Raw genomic sequence first — 22318 nt, forward strand, 5'->3', positions numbered from 1 at the left:
AGCACTGAAAATTTTTATTTTTCCCACTAGAGACTAGTCAAAAGTTGACAATCTTTTGAAATAAAATTTAGATTAAAGCTAAGACCTTATTTAAATTAGTAGCAGAGCCTGTAAATCAGAAATTTTTAAGCTAAAAGGTCTTAAAGCTAAGAACCTCTTGTTAAAACATTAAATTTGAACCAGAAGTATACTGTATTCTTTTTTAATGTATTACTTGTTGATTTTAATCCAAAAACCCTACAAGACCCTTTCAAATATGTCTACAAATTATAGCCATTTTTCCACCGTGTGGTAACAGGTAACTGAAAGCTGGCACCTGGCACAATGGAAGTCGACTTGGCAACTGTCGCGTTCCATTCACTTTCCGCTGAGGCTCGCATTTGTGCGTGTGTGTGTTTTGAGTGAATGCGAGAGTGTATAAGTGCGAGTGCGAGTGTGTGTGCCCACTGAACTGTATGCAAATATGTACACCTGGTCTATATGCAGGCATGTGGTGTGGTGTGGCGGTGCGGTGCGGTGTGTATGTCTACGGCTGCGCTTCCCGGAGCTGTTGTTGTTTTTGGTGCGTTGTCAGTGTGTCACTGTGCCAGCAGCTTGTGTCGTTATTGTTGCTTTTGTCGCGTGTGCAGTTCCACGCCCACTCTACCTGCCACCTGGCCCCTCCCCTTTGTACCGTAGTCACTGTAGCATATCCCCCAGTCGTTATCCTTTCGGTTCGCTGGCTGTTTTTGTGCTGATTTTGCGCTTATTTTAAATGTCCTTTATGCATGTTGTTTTTGTGCGCTCCCTTTGCCAGCCTTATTTTTGTTTACGTTTTTGTTTTATGCTTTTTATTGTTAATTATTTAAAATTGCACAGCTCAGGTTGACTGAATGACTGCCCGCTTGCCAGTCGCCCAATCGCCCAGTCTCCCAGTCTGCCAGTCTGGCTGTCCCCTCGAAAATGTCTCTCTCTACCACATTCCCTCGGAATTTTTTCAATGTCCTTTTTTTTCCAATCGCCCAACGGATGAAACCTTTCGAAGAATCGCGCCACCCACACGCACGCCGATTCAAAGTTTATTTTTGGATTGCCATTTTATTTTTGGGGCCGCATTCCTGCGTTCAACATTTTTGCATTTCCCGCGGGCTTTAAGGACGGTTTAATTTTTGAAATTGTTTTTAAATCGGCTTATTTGAGGTACGCCGCACCCACAGCTGGCCAATCTGTAAGGGGTTCTATCTGATAATTCGCATTTTATATGGAATCGGTTCTTGGAACTCGCCAAAAATAAATATCAAAAATTTGCTAAAAAAAAATGGTATTGGGGGATCACAAAGAAATGGTCAAAAGAGATGCAGGATAAAGGTTTAATTTAATATAATATCTTTTCGTGGAATTTTAAAATTACTTCATAAATTTCATATGAAAATCAAGCTAATAAATCTGTGTCGTTTATGGCTTATATTTTGTGGATTTTTCTGCGTAGGCTGCCTAATAAATATCCTTTTGACAATAAATTGTTTAAATATAAAGCGTTTTTATTAATATTTAGACAGTGCTTTTAGGATATTAGTTTTTAGTAAATCAGAGCATTAAGTTAAAGTTAATAGTCTACTTTTTTAAAGTTAGTTTTTCCAAAGAAACTTTGCTTTAAATTCAATACTAATTAGAACCCTTACAGTGCCTATGCTTATGGTTGATTTTAAGGCCGATTACCAGTCATCTCAAATCAAAGGAGGCAGTAGCTCCCTCCTCCTCCATCCTCCGGGCTTGAATCCCCTTTGAAGTTTGTCCTGCTGCTTAGCCACTCTTTAATCATATCAGTTACAGTAACTAATCCCCCGGGCGGCAAATGGGAACCCTTTCTTTACGACTGGCCCCATTCATTCATTAGGCAAACATTGACCGAGGCAATCTACATAAAACCACTTGAGTGAAAAGTTGCAGTCTGTTCAGTATCTATTTCAGCGAGCCCCATAAAAACCAGAGCCCAGCCAGAGTCCAGTGCCCGGATCTGGATCCGGGTCTGGAGCTGAGGGAGCTTACTCCGTCCGTCATCAGCAAAAAGGCATCGGCGCGAACGGGATTATTTAGCGCATTTAGAAAATAGGTTAACAGACGCTTAATATTCATATAGCCGTGGCCAGGAGCCCAAAGCCCGGAGCTTGGGCCACTCGGCCAGTCGGCCACTTGGAACTTTATTCGTTATAATGACGATGGCGAAACTAACGGAAAAGTGCGAAGGCCCCACAACGGATCCGGCCAGTTTCCATTAAACGAATGATCCCACTTAATTAAATTTAAATTAGAAGCCTAAAGTTGAACGTCACGGACGTTTAAAAGGCTCCAAGTTGCGACCCGTTCCGTTGCCTCCTTTTTCCCCGTTTTCAAGTTGGCTTGTTTATAGAGGCCAAACAAAAAAGCGGCCGAAATATACACTCACACAGGCACTAACCCTGGCAGAGGCACACCCAGATAAGTGAGACGAATGAATGGGCATTTAGAGCAGAGGACCAGGCTCGAAGGCCCGAAGGCGCTGGGAAACTGAGAGAGGCTGAGTTGCATTGTGGATGTCTGTGGAAGCACTTCCGTTAATTAAATAATTATTTTGTAGCCACTTGCTGATTACTTTTTGGCCCTCCACTCTATTCATTCGCAAGTTAACACGTTGCTCAGACTCTTCCCAGATACTGAAAACTGACCTTTGCCAGTGCCCCTGGTAATTTACAGCTTGCCACCAGCTGATAGGCATCTCCAAAGCCTGGCTTACTTTCGTTCTTAAAAAAAAAACCACAACAACAGCACACACACAACAAAAAGTATATAGTATAACAAAAAAAATTTGCCTTTCAAAAGCGAATCCGCGGCAAACAATGTTTTTCTTTCTTTGTTGACGGGGCACGTGCGGCCCTGACTGGAAAACAAAAAGCGATGCCAGGTATTTAGCGGATACGGCGAGATAAAAATGTAACAGGAAAATTATTAGGCCGCAGATAAAATCCATAATATAAGCCAGCTCATTTGCATTTCAATGAGGTGATTAGTATGCCAATGTCATACCGAAATAGCAAAGCATCCACCGAAAAAACCTATCTATATTTTTCCATTAATTGAGGCCCGATTCAGGTACCTGGCTTTATCATATTTGTTCTTTATTTATCCTCTCAGTAATTAGCTTTGCTGGTCCCGGTCTCAATGGTATTTTTGAAGAGTCCCTGGCAATCAGAGACAAGTGCCACGATAATTGATAATTTGAATTGGCAAAAAAAAAAAACACTTTTAGGGCCATGCCAACGAAAGCCAAAGCCAAAGTCACAAATAATGAGCACAAATTCCGCTGTTTATATTAATGCTCGTCAATACCAAAGTCGGGCAGGGCCACTCACAGTGAGTCAGTGAGTCACTTAGTCACTCAGTCAGTCTGTCAATCTGGCAGTATGGCTGTATGGCAGACAAATTTTGGCAACTTACACGAAAGCGGGCCAAACTGCCTGTCGCTTGTCGCTGTTCATTTGCGGCTTACAATTCCTTATGCTCCTTGAGACTTTTTTTTTGTGGTTTTTTGTTTTTTTTTTTGTAAATTGTTGTTGGTCACACACAGCCCACTTAAATTGCGGCTTTTCTTTCTTAACTTTCTTTCTGGGCCCTCTTTTTTGGGGCCGTTTTTTTTTGCCTCGTCGGTTGGCACTTTCTTGAGAATTGGCTCTTAAGCGACTTTTACATTTGCATAAGCTGGCACACAATTTTAAAAATGATTGCCGCTACTTTATTATCACTTAATGCCGAAAGCGACGAAAAACCCGCGGCTCCGACTCCGTCCGGTTTTCCTTTCTGGCCCGAATCCGGTTCTTGGCCCGACTTGGGTTCGTTTGCCTGATTCTTCCGATTTACCGATTTTTCGATTTGCCGATTCCCGTGAACCGCCGCCAGAGAGCCACGGTATCCTTGTCACTATCCGTCCGAAATCGTCCTGTTTGACGCGGGCACGACCGAGTACTGAGTCGTCTCTGGATGCTGGGGCAGGTGAAGTGTCGTATCCTGCCGGGCGACAAAGCTACAAAACCGTATGGCTCTCTCTTCAGAGAAACTTCGGATGCTGTGCTCTCAATGTACTAAAAAAGGGCGGCCATCCAGAGAACGAAAGAGAGCAGAGCGCACACGCACTTGTCTGCAAAGCCGAAATATCCTGAAGAGAGGTCCTTCAGCAGATGTGTGTGTTTCTGGCAGTAGTGTTACTGACCTAGTAACCGTTTTTTTTTTTTCGCCTTCAAGTTTACTCTTTGCCAGGACGAGAACAACAATAACAAGAGTACAACTTGTCGTTCTCTGGTCGGTTGCCCTTTTTATTGCCTGCTCGTGAGTGCAGCACAATCTGCAATTGTTTCTGTTGCTGTTGCTGTTGCTGTTAGCATTTGGTTAGTTGTTGAGCCAAAGCCGAGTGTTAGGCGGAATCCATAACAACGATTCAGGATACGAAATCAATTAAGCCGATTAAAGCAATTTGTCAGCAAGTGCAGTCAATTTGGAAGAGAATTTAGAAATGTTGAAGAAAGACTTTTTTTATTAAGATATATAGAGTTGGAGAGATATGTGAAAGGGTTAATATTTCTATGTTTTAAAATAATTTTTAATAACATTTTTTGTGTCTTTTCTGTAAGAAAAAGGTTTTCTTATTATCCTTTCTAGACATTTCCTTTGAAAAATCACATATTGTAGCATTCTTTCTTGAGCCTAATGATAGCTTCCTTTAGTAGAAACCATTTCTGGAAAATAAAAACCCTAGACAGACTTTATGCTTGTTTTTTTTTTAAATAAAATAAAAACCTCTTAATGTTTAGAAATATTTTTATAAATAAAATTCCATTTAGAGATAAAATATTCTGATGGTTCCGATGGAAAGTTTGAAGGGCTTAAATGAGCGCCAGCAGATCGAAAACAATCCCTACTGACCCTGGGCAAAAGTATATCCATTTCAGCAATCAGTTCAAGGATAAAAGTCCATCCTGCCGGGGAAGGCGCAACATGTGTGCACGCGTCGCTGCTCATTGGAAATTCAATTTTCAATAAATGCACACAAATTGATTTCCAGCTCCAGGGCCTTCAAGCGGTGTTACCAAACACAATAGCACACATGTACATACATCTGCTTCCCAAAAAAATACAAACCCTCATACACACATTTCGACTAACACGAACACTCACTCACACCTGCATTAAGTGTAAAACTTTTCAATTTACGTTCTGTTGTTTTTTAGCATCAAATATCCAGAGCTGTCAAAAGTATTTGTCGAGAGATTTTCAGATCCCTTGCCCCTCCTCCCTGGCTCCATCGGAATTTAGTCGGTATGGATTCCGATCAGTAGAGGTCCTTTTATTTCTCTGGTTTTTGTAGCCCGGGGCCCTCTGGTTATTAGACTTTTTGTGCGGCACTTAAAGCAATTCCCTTTTTGTATTCAGTGCGCAATTTACCTTTCGAATCGCACCTCCTCTGTATGCCATATGGCACATCCTATACGCCACACGTATGCTCGCTTATCCGCGCCTGAAATTCCGCATCATGCAGCGCAAACACTTGTTAATTATTTTTATTATATCCACAGCTTCACTTGCACAGTCACGCAATTCATCGGAACGGAGTACGGGCCGTATCCGGGTCGGCGTCAGCCAGCGTCCGTTTACGGGGTCGGAATACGGATCCGTTGGAGTACTGGGCAAGTGGGTGATGGCTATGGCATTATTGCCTGTTGCTTTTGCCGGAGGCTCCACTTGCTCCACTCTCCACTCACATCCTCCTCGTGGCTCCTCATGCCCTCTTTGGTTGCCCAAACGCACACTCATCCGCCAGAGCTGATGTGGTCGGCCGTAAACATGCGGCAAAAGCGACTCCGCCGGAGTAACGGGTCGTCGTCACACACAGGTAATTGCAATCAGCACCTTGGAAACGAAGAGAGAGTTCGAGCTGTGCCAAAAAAGCCCCGCCACAGACATATATATGTATATATATATTTATACGGAACCACTGCCCCTTAACCCGTAACCCGGAGTCCTTCTTCCTGGGAATCCGTAACTCACGATGCGTGCTGTCGTATATCTTAACACCTGAATGCCAAACGAACTCTTGGAACTCAGCTCAAGCGAATGGATTTAAATTTATTGGTAAATAATGAGATTTTCTTTTCATTTTCGTTTCACCTTGGACTGTTCGCCGAGGAGAGTCCTTTTTATTTCGTAAATCAACTCATTCGACGGCGTTCTAGTGTTAAACGGTCATCTGGCAGGCTGTCAGTAATTTATATGCTAATTAAGAATTCTTATGGGATTATCCTTGTACAGGGCAGATGAAAACTGTCGCAACGGGGCGTATGTGGAATATGCATGAGAAAGATGGTCGCTCACATATCGTTTGTTTCTGGTTAATATTTATTATTCGCATTTGGGGCACTAATTTATAAAGTTTAATAAGAATTAACTTAAATTCAAAATCACAAAAAGGACAACAATCACACAACCTCACAATTATAGAGAGACAAACCGAATCACACACACCTGCCATTGAAACCACACTGCGTATACGCATTGCCGGGCCAATTTTCCGGGTAACGAGTGCCGCAATTATGCGGCCGTATTCCACATGGAAATTAACGCGAATTGCCGAACATCCAAGCCCAAGCCATGATTGGCATTGTTTTCGTCGCGTGTCACGCGTGTCAGGAGTGTCACAAGAGGGCACGCGTGTCGCAAATCAATTGAAATCAAATATGCAACAATAAAGTGCGACGCTGGTTACAGCCAGCCAGCCAGCCAGACAGTCAGCCAGTTGTATGTATCATCGATTGGCTGTCACTTGAGATGATGCGCCCGTGTCAGCCCCGAGTGGTAATAATTTAGCAACTAATTAAGCGACGGAAATGAGAAGAAATAATATCAGATAGACAAATATGTACCTAAATGTGTATATCCAAACATAGACACCTATTCATAGCCCCTAAAGCTACATGGGGATTCAAAAAACAGACAATCACACACACTCACGCGCGCAGATAGCTTTTCCAATTAAATTTATAACTTATTTATGATGGCAAGTAATCTTCTTTGGGCATTAGGAGATGTAATAAAAATGATTGAAATATAATTGAGAATTGACATAAAAGCCAAACAAACACCCAATCACCCAACCTTGGAGACACCATCTACCATCTACTATGTGGCTTATAAAATCCTGACTTGGGCTGGCTCGGCTTGGCATTGGCAGGCACTTACAATCAGCGATTACCTTTACACCTGCCATTGTGAAAATAAGCCATAAGCGGAAATTACATCAAAAGGATATTGTTATATCGATGAGCAGGCAAGGAGCAGGCGTCACAGCTGTAGCCGTAGCTGGAGCAGCCAAATAGCAGAAAAATAAAGTATGGCAAGAGGTGCCATAAAATAAATAACATGAGAAACCAAATAAACATTTTGGCAAAGGCAAAGGCAGAGGACGAAGGACTATGGCAAAAGGGAAGTCAGCCAGAATCCAGAATCGAGAATCCAGAACGGATCCAAAAAACTTCCAAAGCGCCATGCCATGTGCCACGTGTGTGCTTGTGTATTTTGTGGGGGGCGGATGTTTGGCATAAAATAGACTTATCCTAATGAAAAAAGTCTCGCAGGCACGTTAAGTAAGATATGTGATACCACGCTACCAAGTAAGGGGAGTGGGGTGGGGGAGCATTTCAGGATGAAAACTGGAACCCTCGGTCTCTGTATCAGACTCAGCCTCAGCCCCAAGCCAAAGGATCTTTAAGGCGTCGAAACGTTAAAAGTTAGGCATGGCAATAGTGAAAGCTAAGCGGCTTACGGCCCAATAGCAATGGAATACAAGGCAACAAGGACATTGGGAACAAGGTAGCAAATGCCTCTTAAAGATTGCCCCCGGCAAGATTTCCTGTCTCATTTGCCTAGTTTGCGATACGATAAGAATTTAAATTGAAATAGTTTTTGTGCCAGACATACACCCTGCCAGTAGCTAGCCAGATAGCCTTGTAGTCCTGTAGCCTTATAGCCAAATACAACCGGGACGGTCGTAGATGACGACACGAAATTCGTGTATTCTGACTAATTTTGTAATTTATGCAGGGCCCTACAATTTACATAGGCAAATGAATGGCCATGCCTTGGCGATGTTGGCCAGGACGTGCCGATCCAGATCCCTGCGAGGGCTCTTAGTTGTATTAACTTATGTTGATGGCAACGGAATGACTACTTCAAACAGGTAGGCCAGGTAACCGTCAGCATTGGCATCAGCATCGCTCAAATATTTTCAAATGCCGGCTGGAGAACATAAAGAATTCACATTCACGCCGTTGCATTCCTTATTTGGGTCAATTGGAGAGCATTGGAACTTTATAGCCAGGGTCCTGCTTGGATGTCGTCCTGCCAGCCAGCCAGCCTGCCAGTCCTGCCCATTTTGCGCCTCAAAAGAACACTTGAAACCTCAAGGACCCGAGAGAAGTCGCCGCCGCGGCACTGGCTCGCTTCATTTTGTCAGTCCTTTGTTTTAGCCTGCGGTGAAATGTTTGCACTGGGCATTGTCAGCGACAGGAGCAGCCAGCAGGACGGCCAAAAGCCAAAGGAGTCAAGTGTTCATTATGCTCGAGGATGCCGCTCTGCGCTGGCCACTTGAGCAGCGTGAAAAACTTGGAGCCACAGGAATGCCGACACTGTAGGAAAAAGGGAGTTTTCTATTATTGAAAAAAAGGCTATCTACATAGTAGCCTTCCAATATTTAAAGCACAAAACTTTTTCTTTCTGTGTAACCGACTAGGCGGACAGCAGTCTCCAAGATAAAAGTGGTAAATAGAAAAGCTGCAGATGCTGCAGCCGTTGCAGTTGCAGTGGCAGTGTCATTCTCTGGTTATTATTGTGGCTGCTTTTGGCGGCAGGCTCTTGACTGCTTAAATACCCGGCAACTTGCCACCGTCTACCGTCTACAGAATTTCTGTTTGATTCTTTGGGCGGAATTTAATTAGCCATCGAGGGCGTTTACAAATTTAAGAAATAAATCAAATGACTGTCTTCTGTGTATATTTTTTTTTAAGGTAGATGAGGATACCGCTGGAAGATGGGTTGTTAAAAGGAAATGCCGGCGGGCACTACGACGACCTAATTGCCAAATGACCTGCATTCGGGCTCAAGATACGGGACGCAAGTGGTTGGCCGGATTCAGGAAACAAGCGGAAGAAAACGGCTGAAAGGCAAACAAACAAACAAGAGGCAACTTTTTCGTTATTACCTTTTATTAACTGAGAAGCTCCGGGTTTGATGGGGTCCCTCGAAGGGTTCTGGGCCTTAGTTTATTTCGAGTCTCTTCTTTTCAAGAATTCAAATTTTTTGAGAATGGAAAGTATAGTGGGGGACTTTTTTGAAGGGTATCCCAGACTTCGTTGCCGAGCTTCCGCAATTTCACCTTTTCATTTCTTGTTTCAGTGCCTCTGGCCCGCGGCATGTTTTCCATTTTCCTTTTCAATTACCCCGCCGCGACGTTCAGTTGGCGCATTTCTCATACTCGTATATATTTTTTTCCTTTCGGTCTGACTGGGAGGATTGTTTCTCTAAGAGCTGGGAGGATGCTGGCTGGGGAGGTAGTGGATCCGGGCACTGCTCCTTGCACGGCTGCATGCATTTAAGTCTAATTGCGAGGCTGCATTGTGTGCGATATGATATTTCGCTTCGTTTTGGCCCCAGGTCCGCGGGCTTAGGCTAAGCGCCTCAGTTAAAGCCTTTTTCAGCTGCCAGCTGGGGGATTTAGGGCCGCCGTATTTAAGGTGGGGTTGGGGTTTGTAATAAGGAATTCGCAACACAAATACCCGGGAATTAAATCAAGAGTTGCATGCAAATATCGGGCGAAGGAAGCGGCAAAGTCCACTCACCGCCGGAAGTGGCCGAAAGTGCTATTTGTTGCGGCCAAGACAGCACTGCCAACAGGATGAATAAAAAGTGATGGGCCTTGCTCCTCCCCGGGCACCTAAATAAACTAAATCTACGTTAGCTCATTAAAACAGAAATCTTGCCAAAAGTGCTCCCATCGCCGGCCCACATACCGTCGCCGCACATCCTTGCGGCAATTGTAGTGTGCGTGAACATTTCGTACTGCGGATGCAATAAAGTGCACGATTTATGTCCTTGCCGCCTGGCAATTGAATTAGATTTTCCAATGCAGCCGCAATCGCGTCCTGGGGGTGTCGGCAGTCGGCAGTCGGGGGTCGGTGGTCGGGTGTCCTGTCTGCAGTAATAACTGTAATTTTTGGCAAATGCGCACGTCCCTTCAATGTGATTGCAATGGTGATGGTGGCAGGATCCTTACTTGGTCCGCCCGCCCGCTCCTTGCAAGTCACACTGCAATGTGGCCACGGGCCCTGAAGAAAGCCTGTAACTGATATTTATGTCTTAATATATGCACACACGGTCTGGGCAAAAATCTTAGTAATAATTCTTAACATCTCAAAGGTCCTGGGCCGGAGGAGTCTGCTTTTGTCATTTGGCTGCTCGTGCAGAATGCGTAATGAATTATTTAGGCCTGGCCCATGACAATTTATCGTTGCATGCATTGGCATTAGTTAAATGTAATTATGTGCTTTCCGTATCGAAATTAGTTTCTGTCCGATGATGATTCAATGACCCAGGACTCTGGTCTGGCTTTAACTTGATTTCATAATTGCTTCCCTGGCACCAGACACCAGGCACCAGGTTGCATCAAAATTTAATACTCCAGCTAAGCTATATTGAATATTCCCCCCCTAAAAACAAGCTACATCACAAAAAATAATAATAATTAAATATGCAAACTAAGTGACAATGTTTCTAGTTATTAAAATCGAAATTGTTGCGCGTAAATTAATTTACAATTTCACTCGAGGGATTTACCAGCGAAATACCTGACAAAAAAATTCGAAAAAGAATAATTAAATAAATAAATATAGACAGCCGGCAATCAGCTTACTTCGTGCAAAATTTCAATTTTAATATGCTTTGGGTTCAATAATTTATACAACAAAAAACTAGACAGGAATCTACTATTTAATATTCATCATCTTGTCGGTTCCCGTGTCGGTCTAAATTTCTGGTCAATTCTTTAAATTTTGAACATGGCCCGAGAGCGGATGGCGGCGGAAGCCCTGATTTTTGGCAACCGAATTCCATTGAATTTGCTTTTGAAATTTATGGTTTAGAAAAATGTTGCCAAAAACTAGACCGGAATAGTGGGTGGTGGCCAGGACAGGATGGTATCCATACCATACTATAGAAAAGGAGCAGAAGCGGGCCAAGCCGAGCCGAGCCGAGATAATAGCTTTTGATTACAGTTTATGGATGTCGCCTTTAGCTTTTGGTCTCCATGTGTCCGGGCTGGCCAAAAACTTCCATGGCCGAAATGGGGCGGTGGCGACAGAACGGCGGCAACGGCTGCTGGTATGGTATCCTGGAACTAGGACTAGGACTAGCCTAGGCCGGCTTAGTGGCTCTGCAGAATGTATGGCAGGCGTTTGCAATTATTGAAATTGTTCCATGGCACGAAATCCAATTGACTTTTATGCAAATGAAATTACGCGATTGCTCTCGTTTCGCTTCGATCGAGTAAAAGCAAAACATTGATTTTTATTTACCGTTCTGAATTAAGTGCAGCGCCAAGCAACAAAGGCGGCAAAGGACGAAAAAAAAAAATAATACAGCAGGACCAACAGGAGGGGAAAACACGGCGGCGAGCCAGCCACATTTTCATAACGTAAGTGAATAGAAAATTGAATCAAATCTAATAATAAATGCTTTTATGCAGCCCTTAAGCACTCTGAAAAGATGACGACAATGCAGACGCTCCCTCCGTTCCTGGCGAGGATGAGGATGATGCTGATGATGATGGCGAGGATGATGAGATTGGGGCTGGAAATAGGGCATCCTCCATTCCCTTGGCCAGATTGGTGTTGCTCGACATGCTCCGATGGCCAAAGCTGCAATGTCGTTGCCACAGGCAACATGTATGCAGAACAGAACTGAACAGAGCGGCGACGAGAGAGTGCATTAGTGTGTGGCATGCCCCATTTGGCCAAGTTGCCATTGCTATTTGTGTCTCTCAACAGTTACTTAAGCATGTGGCGCGCTTGGATGGCAAAAACTTGCAAAAGCCAGCCAGCCAGCTAGCTCCAGTACATGTCCTTTGCCTGTCTTCCAATTTGATTTGCCTGTCCTTAAGCAATTTAAATGAGTTTGCATTCTGGCTTTGTTGTCTGCCAGCTAGCTAGTCAGCCATACAGCCAGCCAGCCAGCCAGCTTGTCTATCCATCTGCTTATCCGTCGGACTTTTAACTACTTTGACTTGCAATTCATTTAGCTTTGCATGCCAGATGAAACGCACCTGGTGCACCTGTCCTTCACAATAGCTCCCACCACCTGCTGCCAGAAAAGGACATTCCCCCTGGGCAACGACGTGTTGCCAGTTGCCAGTCAATTTCAATAATTCAAGCAGTAAACAGACGGTGTGGTAGGGCCCGAAACAAAGCCATTTTGCCATAAAACGAGCTGGCCATCTTATGGCTGTAAGTATTTCTTCTGATGCCCAAATTACAAAAGGGCAAGATGCGTGAGCTTGCACAAAATTTCTCAAGAGGTAGTGATACCTTTCAGGCCAACAGGCAAAAGGACAATGAACCTATGATGGGAACTAGGGCATCGTAAAAAATATATAAATTTCATTTGATGCAGAATGGTCTAAGTTGCGTTCATAACGCCATAAAGTGTCTTGAAATTCGCATTTTTATTCTGCTACTGTTTATCGATATGGACTGCCAGGATACAAATATAAACTTTTACACCACATAAATTGCTTGGCATTTATATTATTTGCTTAGCGTCGTTTATCAGCCAGCCAGAGTCCAAGCTCTCGCGATCCAATTGGCTCGCCATAGAAAAATACGAGCTCTGGCTCCCTTTTGCTTCTTTATGGGCGGCCACTTGGCAGGACTTATTTATTAGTCGGACTTTTGAAAATATCGCATATTTATATTGTATTTATTGTGGCCGCTGTTCGCCGGTCGCCGCTCGCCGTTCGCCGCTCGCAGCTTTAATATTTATTTCCGTTTCCGGTCCCGCACTCGCTGTATTTTTTTTGTCATACCATTTGTTTGTATTTTTGTTTGCCTGCAAAAAGTCCCTCAAGCTGCAGCTGTGTACTCATTACTTCACTTGCGGCGTACGTAATTCATGTTGGTCGCCTCCTCGGACTGAAAGGCGGATGCCAGGACTCACAAACACAAATGTAAACAGCAGCGCACAGGATACGAACACATACTTGTGGCGGATTCAGAGCCCGGACAGACGAAGGGCGACAATTGGGAGTGACACACTTTTGTCGCGTCCTTTTTGCATGGATACTGGATACTGGATACTTGAAGTTATCTTACCATTTTTTTTTAGATACTTTAAAGATTTAATATTTAAGTTCATTAAAACACAAAAGTAAATATTAAAGTTGTTATTAAAGCCTTTAATTAAAGAAAATAATGACCTAGACTTGCTTAAAAATAAATTATTTTTTAGAATAAATATTTCTTAATGAAAAATTAGCTTATAATTAAGATATCCTTATAAGGTAGCTTATAATCCCATTTTGGAATACCGCTCCTTCTCCGCTTTTGTATTTGCATTATTTTCTCACTGGGGCCTGACCCCGGGTACTAAAGATTTATGTGCAAGTTGCTACTTCAAATGTAATTTACAACAGACTCTGGGCAAATTTATGCGGGTCGGTGCCAAACAGGATCTCCAGGATCTGGGCAGACTCTGGGCCAAAATCGCAGACGCTGTCTGAGCGTTTTTTAAAAGCTCCACACGACTCCGCGATAACAATTCCGAATAAAGTTGTGGCACATGAATTTGCCATCAACGAGATAATATCCCAGCTACCTATAACTTTTTTCCGGAAGTTTTCGCGCTTAAAGGTTGATGCAATTACGGGAAACTGATTACCCGGACATGTCGGCACAACAGTAGCCCAGGAATAATAACAACAAGAAAAAAACCCTGTCTTTCATCTCCGAGGAGTTGGAAATTGTCTAGTTTTCTGTCAAATGTCATGGACCGAGTTGAACTGAGCCGGGTTATGGCACTTGGAAACTGACATTTGCACTTTTTCCCAGGAACAGGCTCTCTGTTCTTGGCGCTTCCCCTTTTTTATGCCGTTTTTTTTTTTTGTTGGCTTTGACTCCATTTTTCGTTATCCTTTTTAGATATTCATATTTTGGCATTGATGATATTTTCACTACTTTCGTATGCATTACACGTACGGCGCCCGCACACACACACACTCGCACTCACTCACCTCTATATGTATTTCTCTTACTGACTTTGGATGGGTGGTCCTGCGGGGCTTCTAAGGAATCCTGGGGGGTCCTGGGAGTTTGGGAGCTGTGGAGCCCGCTGCCGTTGGGCGTATTAACTCTACCCGGCCGTGTGCGCCCGTTCATGGCTGTGTGCGTGAAATTTGCATATTTTTTGACTTAACACATCTTTCAAAAATTGCGAAACGCGTTTGCGATAGCTTTGGCATTTCCTTGACGTCTTTCCGCTTTTCCTCTATTCTACATTTTTTTTCCTGCTGCCAGCCTTTCTTTATTCCTTTCTGGTTTTTTGTTGTCCTATCTATTTCTGGTTTTTTTTTTGTGGGATAGTTGAAAAGTTCAGGCCCATTAAAGCGGCATGGCTTTAAATGGCAAATGCGAAATTTTGTGTCCACAGCCTTGTGTCTGGCGGCGGGTCGGCCTTTATGCGACTCCCGTGAACTGGCCAAATTGAATTGGCCGCATTAAGCCCGCCCCTGTCCCATGAGAGGGGCAGGCAGCGTATGTATGTGCGTGTTCGCATGTTTGCTGCGAAATTGATTCGCAGTCACTTTAATGGTCGGAATGTATTTAAATTTCATGCCACAAAGCGAACATGGTGGCTGGATGGGTGGATGGCTGGCTGGCTGGCGGTGGTGGCCCTTAAGAACAAGTGGCGCTAATCCTTGACTTTGCTGCTAATGCACGTCGTATGTCAAACACCAAAAACGTTTACCCCCTTTTCATGCCCGCCTTAACCCATGAGCTCTGGGCCAACTCCTCAACCCACCCACCCGTATCCGCATCCGCATCAGTTATCCGCATTCGCATCCTTCCAAGTAACGCAATTTATATGCCTCCTTCGCTGGCTGTTCGGCTTGTTTGTCTTGGCAGGAGCATCGTCTTTTGCTCCTTTTTACTTTCCTCACAGTCCCAGGCCCACCATCCAGCCCCCAGTCCCAGCTACAGTCTCAGGCCCCCTGTACTTTCTCCGCTTTGTGTGTGCCATGCATTTTTCTGCACTTTTGACTTTTAAGCGTGCACTTGGCCGGGCTCGCAGCTCACAGCTCGCAGCCCAGAGATCCTCGGTTTCAGCATCTCGTTCCTTGTACGCGTTGTTTGTCTTAAGGGATATATATATATATGTATGCGGGATATACCACACATACATATAGACTCTTATTTGCCAGCACTCTGCCAGCAGCAGGCATTTTGATAAGAAAAACAAACATACTGAGAAACAGCCGCAGCAGCCAAGCTCGGGCTGGGCTCAAGTGTCATTTATGTGTTTTAATGCCGGAATTTAATTTTCAAATTAAGTAAATAAGTTTGTGTAAAAAGTTTCTGTGGATATACTCGGAACTCTGCACCATACAAAGCGAGGCCCCTTGGCTATGCACTTTTCGTTGCAAACCGTCGTAATAAACTCTTGGCATTGACAATTTCCACTCATCAGCGGGATGGTTGGAAAAAAAAAAAACACAACATGAATTTCCCTGATAAACTGCAAAATATATGCACTCGACGGCATTAAAGCCACTTGAAGCGTAAATGAAGCGATTTGAGTGCACTGGGTAATCCGAGTATAAATAAAATTTAACCCATTCACTTGAAGACGAGTTTGAGATAGAGATACATAAGCTGGATACGGATACACTTGGTAACAGATACCCTTAGATGTTCATCTAACTGCACATAACGACCGACTAGCTTTGAAGTAATTTTCGATATAGATATTGATATCGGGGTAGATATAGATTGCTTTCGGCGCTCTTGGCATTTCCGGGCAATTTTCTTTGACTGCCTCGCCTCCACTATTGTATCAATTTGCAATTATGTTTCAATCAATTTTATTGCCATCTAATCTGCGGAGGAAAATAGATTGCTTTCGGTTGCCAGTCGCTGGGGTTACAAGTCTCTATACGTGTATGTTGGTCCTCTACCACCTGCTCCACCCGGGGCATCTCAGGATATATATTTTAAATTCCAATTGACTTTATTTACGCCATTTTTTCTTGCTCCGTTGGCACCTTTGCTAGTTTACACCTCTGCTTCGGCTTCGGGCCAATTGTCGCTTTTGTTGGTAAATGGCACAGCTTGTTAGCCTAGTTAGCTGGCTAACGGGACTTGCAAGTCGCACAAATCCCCGTCCGGAGACTCATTACGGGCCAAAGGGTCGACCATGTGTGCACTCAGCCGGACGGTGCCACGGCCATGGGCAGTGAAAAAGAGCCAAACGGACAGGCCACCATTATGGCCCTGCAGGCGGGTAATTGGCCCAAACTGCCCCTCTCGCAACTATTTCATAAACAAAATCAAAGCACCAGCTGGAGGTCCAAAAACAAACTATTTAGGCCAACAACCAAATGCAAAACAAAAAGCCAGCCAACGGAATTCCGCTATGGGTGAATGCGATTATTTTTGGCCATTTTTGGTATTTGCTACATAGACAGAAATAGTATAAAGTTATTTTGATAAAGTTTGGCTTATAAAATGATGATAAAGATAAGCTTAAAAAGGATTTTATTTAGATAGGATAGTGAGTCTAAAATCAACTAGCAATCTTAAGGCGGGTTCTGAGAGTTGTAGGAGGTGGATGCCATCAGAAAGTGCCAGGATAAAAATTCGTATCTTTGAATTTATACTTTTATTAATTAATTATATCTAAATTTTCTTAATAACATAATTTAATCAATATTATTTCTCCCAGTGCACTTTGAAAGTGCGTTCTATTGCCCAGCTTCGATTACGTTTTGTCTACGTGCGGCAAAACATTTATCATCAATTAATGGCATTAGTAAATGTTTGCCAAAGAATTTTGGCGCTACCAAAATATTATTGTTATATATATAGTCCCATAAATAATACCAAAATGCCGTTCTTTGTGTCCACACGCACACACCCGGATTGTAGGCATCTCGCATATTGAATGCACTGAATTTATGGCACATTTTAAATTCAATTGAATCCGCATGATGCTTTGTTGTGGAACATGCCGCCCATACCCTTGTGGGAGGGTGTTATAGATACTTTTTCGATTTATTTTTTAAGCCACACAGAGCAACAGCAAATATTGCTATTAATTCTTAATAATAATAATAACACCAACAACTCGGAAAAGCTACCATCCGCCCAACGCCAATGCCAACGCCGACGACCGTGCATCACTAAGGCTGCATTTTATTTATGACCCGCATTTTGCACTTTTATTGTTTTTAAATTTATTTGCATTTTTTATGATTAAAATATTTTTCATTTGCGGCTTAAGAGCAGACACATACGTGCGTATGCAGGGCCAGGTCTTCTGCCAGACCAGGTCTCATTGCCTTTTGCCAATACCTGGGTATAAGTTTTATAAATTATCGTGAAATGGCTGTTTTAAATAGTTGTGCTTTATTTAATTACCCACAACGCCGCGGGTTTTGTGTGGCCAGGGCCTTTTAATTTATCCGGAATCAAGTAGGCCAGGGATTGGGTTGGGAAGAGCCTAGTAGGCTTGGAAACTCCTACTCTAGATATTCGGGCTCAAAAGATTTCAGTCATATTCGGACTCTTAAATCGAGCGGATATTCAGTAAATTGAAATTATTTGAAAAAAAAATAAATAAATTTGGAAAGAAAAAAGTATTCAAAAATAAAAGTAAATTGGAATTATTTAGAAATAAAAAATAAATAAAAATTTAAAAAAATACGTATAATTATAAAATCAAAAATGAAAGAGGTGAACAGCGATCTACGGCGGTTCCTGAACTGGGGCCCACCCACCGTATTATTGATGACTTTTTTCGTCCTTCACATAACGTTAACGATGAATTCGATGTGGTGGCCAGCCAGGACGAACATATTGGCTAAGATAAACTATGGCCTGATCTGGTTCAACACGCTGGGCATAATCTACAACTTTATGCGGGCGTTCTTTTCGGGGCCCGGCTATCTGCCCCGCAATTGGCGCCCGGAGAATCCAAGGGACGTGGATTTTCTACAATTTTGCAAGAAATGTAGGGGCTATAAGGCGCCTCGATCCCATCACTGTCGCCGCTGCGACCGGTGCGTCCTCAAGATGGATCACCACTGTCCTTGGATCAACAACTGTATAGGATGGAACAACCAGGCTAACTTTATCCTGTTTCTGATGTTCTTTTTATCTGGAGCTATTCAATCGTCCTGGATTCTGGCGTACGCTCTTATTCGGGGCATTACTAAGAAATGGTTGATCAAAAATGGATATGAACACTTAGCTACGGTGACACTGAGCTTCTACAGTGCCTCTGCGAGTGTATTTGCCATTGCCATTGCCATCGGTGTGGCAATAGCTTGCCTAAAACTACTTCAAATGCAGGTAAAGGTGCTTCTCCGTAATCGTACCGATATCGAAAACTGGATAGTATATAAGGCAAAATGTCGCCGCGATAGGGACGTTAACATAGAACCCTTTGTATATCCATACGATCTGGGTTATAAAGAGAACATAAATGAGGTCTTCTTCCCCAACAATGATGGAATAAGCTTTCCAGTAAGATCCGGTTGCAATCAGTTCACATTGACGATTGAACAACTGGCACAAAAGAAGGAAAAGCGAGCAAATACCCAACTATTCAAATGCATTCGTCCATTCACCGGCCATTGGGTGCCGATATTCTCTCAGGGCTTGATCGTGTCCTTGCAGACGCCCTGCACAGATGATCCTCGCATCGCCTTGGAGCTAGGAGATCGCATTAAAGTGACTCGTTTCAAGTCCTCTTGGCTTTACGGGGAAAGGGCAATCACCGAGGAAGAGAAGCATGGCTTAATACGCGAAGGTGCCATTCGAGGTTGGTTTCCTCGTTGCTGTGCCATTCACATTCCTAAGTGCAAGGTTTTGGGAAGGCGTAAATCTACTGGTGCTCGCCCTATAAATTCCAACAACGAAGAAGAAACAGAAACCGATTTTGACACCACCAATGATCAAGACAGCTTGGACGATTTCCAAGCTGGAGGAGAACCTGTACAGCAATTGATGCGAGCCATGAATATGCCTTGCGAAGATTAAGACCGTGAGAAATCCCAGTTGCCCTGTTAATTCCAGCAACACATTGTTTAAAATATAAATTGTTTCGTTCAACCGCCGCATTAATCATTTAATACTTAATGCTTAATGATTTTCAATATTGTAAAATTAATATTCCGATTAATAAATGCTTTTGTCAAACCAAGGCCAGCAAGCCAAGTGCGTGTGTAAATGTTAATCCCAGCCGATCCGATCCGATGCATTTCAATTCGATCGGCTCCAGAGGCAATCCTATGGCCTTTTGCCACATGCCGCATAATTGAGTTGCCAGGGCCGATTTCACGGCACATTGGCTTTAAAGCGACAGGAGCAGCTGCCAGGGGACTGTGTGCATCTGCTGGCAAGTAATTTGCAGAGCACCATTGTTTTTATACCCTTGCAGAGGGTATTATAATTTTGTCCAAAAGTGTGCAACGCAGTGAAGGAGACATCTCCGACCCTATAAAGTATATATATTCTTGATCAGGATCACCTCCTGAGTTGATATGAGCATGTCCGTCTGTCCGTCTGTCCGTCTGTCCGTCTGTCCGTCTGTCCGTCTGTCTGTTTCTACGCAAACTAGTCTCTCAGTTTTGATGCTATCGTCTTGAAACTTTGCACACACCCTTCTTTCCTTTGCACGCAGTATATAAGTCGGAACGGCCGGGATCGGCCGACTATATCCTATAGCTGCCATATAACTGATTGATCGGAAATGGTATAACTTTGGTGTTTTTAGAGTTAGAGAGATCAAATTTGACATGAGAGCTATTTTTGGCAAAATAATACGACATGCCAAATTTCATAAGGATCGGCCGACTATATCCTATAGCTGCCATATAACTCAACGATCGGAAATGACCCAACTTTCGTGTTTTTGAAGATAGAAAGCTGGAATTTAGTACAGACTCTATTTTTGGTTAGTTGATCCAACCTACCAAATTTCATTAGGATCGGCCGACTATATCCTATAGCTGCCATATAACTGAACGATCGGAAATGACCCAACTTTCGTGTTTTTGAAGATAGAAAGCTGGAATTTAATACAGATTCTATTTTTAATCAGTTTATCCAACCTACCAAATTTCATTAGGATCGGCCGACTATATCTCATAGCTGCCATATAACTGAACGATCGTAAATGGTATTTGGTAGAAATATCAACTTTCGTATTTTCGAAGATAGAAGCTTGGGACTTTTTTTAGATTTTGTATTGTAATAAATTGGATTATATATTCCTATTCAGATAAGGATCGGCCAACTATATCCGATGTTTGCGATATATATCCGGTTTTAACTGCAAGGGTATATAAACTTCGGCTCCGCCCGAAGTTAGCTTTCCTTTCTTGTTTATACATCTACATGTATATTCTTTTATTTTTAGTTAGGCATCCGTGGCAGGAAATGGATATAACCACCCTCGTGCCTGGATATACTGGCCCAACAAAGCCCGGGTGTTCCAGGACTAGTTCGTACCACGACTAACATGGAAAAACAAACGGCTTTCAGCTCTCAGCTTTTTGCCCTCGGATGGGGAATCAATTGAAATGCACGGCGACCTGTAAAAGTTGAGCCGAGTCGCGGATTTGCCATTGTACTATAAACATGGACATGTAAATCAATACAGCTCCCGTGTCCTCCACTGCAAGGATTTGTAGCTGGGAGTTTGAAAGCGAGGGTATACTGATGGCATGGAATAACTGAATGCCCCAGCTAGTGAATCATTAGCTTTGAAAGCCAGTTGATCAATGGGATTAGGCCTTCGCCCCCGTGCCACTCGAATGGAGTGCAAATAATGTTTGCCGAGTGCAAAAGGCATTGAATAATCACTTTCTGCTCTCTCGGCTCAATCATGTTTGTGGTTAACATGATCAGAGCTGGCCAACACACGAAAACAAAGCCATCATCGCTTGGGGAAATCACACATGTTTCGAGCCAAAGTCCAAGGCTGCGACTGCGTGTTTAGACCGAAATTAGATAAATGCAATTTGAATTGTTGTGTTCTGTAAGTTGTAGGAAATGTGCCTTTGGGAAATCAGCTGTCGTTGTCACGAGTTAATAGGCGCTGGGAATTGGAGCGTTGGGGTGAAGGTGGTGGTCGTCCCTGGTCCATGTACATATGACAGCCAGGATGATAATTCAATGCAAAAGAGCTCCGGAGTCAATAAATATTTGCACAAAGTGTTGGGGTCCAGGGGAGCGTAAAATGGTTGGGATTAGACAAGACCTGGCTGGGATGCCTGCATGGGATTTGCTTTTCGAGATGCCATCACATTCAGGCTGCCCTGAAAAATCCTCAAAACCCATACCCATTCCGGGCTGTGTTGTGTGTTGGGGTCATTTGGGTGACGGCGTGGAAAATGCAAAACAAATAATCGCTTCTGGCCAGTGAAAAATCAATAGAAAAAAGAAAGGATTTTGTTTTTGTTGAATTCCGGACACCGGACTCCGGACTCTGGCTGTCTGGGGAATTGAGGTTACAAGAGGATCCAGGCAGTAGCAGCTGAAGAATATGCAGTAAAAATAGCCATAAATAAATCTGCGTAAAAATAAAGCATGTGCCAACAGCCATAAACATAAACAATGCAACTTTCTGCGCCGCTTTCCCGCTCTTACTACTAGTTTTCTGCTGCTGATTTTTATACCCTTGCAGAGGGTATTATAATTTTGTCCAAAAGTGTGCAACGCAGTGAAGGAGACATCTCCGACCCTATAAAGTATATATATTCTTGATCAGGATCACCTCCTGAGTTGATATGAGCATGTCCGTCTGTCCGTCTGTCCGTCTGTCCGTCTGTCCGTCTGTCTGTTTCTACGCAAACTAGTCTCTCAGTTTTGATGCTATCGTCTTGAAACTTTGCACACACCCTTCTTTCCTTTGCACGCAGTATATAAGTCGGAACGGCCGGGATCGGCCGACTATATCCTATAGCTGCCATATAACTGATTGATCGGAAATG

General features: G+C 43.3%; 1 protein-coding gene across 1 annotated transcript; it reads left to right on the plus strand.

The window, feature by feature from the left end:
• The first annotated feature begins 17869 nt into the window (after nucleotides 1–17869).
• LOC108120337 (palmitoyltransferase ZDHHC6) lies at nucleotides 17870–19524 on the plus strand. Its single transcript, XM_017233957.3, has one exon. It carries the CDS (start codon nucleotides 18045–18047, stop codon nucleotides 19359–19361), a length of 1317 nt encoding a protein of 438 aa, XP_017089446.2. The 5' UTR covers nucleotides 17870–18044; the 3' UTR covers nucleotides 19362–19524.
• The last annotated feature ends 2794 nt before the right edge of the window (nucleotides 19525–22318 follow it).

Source organism: Drosophila bipectinata, chromosome 3L (genome assembly GCF_030179905.1).
Source record: "Drosophila bipectinata strain 14024-0381.07 chromosome 3L, DbipHiC1v2, whole genome shotgun sequence".
NCBI lineage: Eukaryota > Metazoa > Arthropoda > Insecta > Diptera > Drosophilidae > Drosophila > Drosophila bipectinata.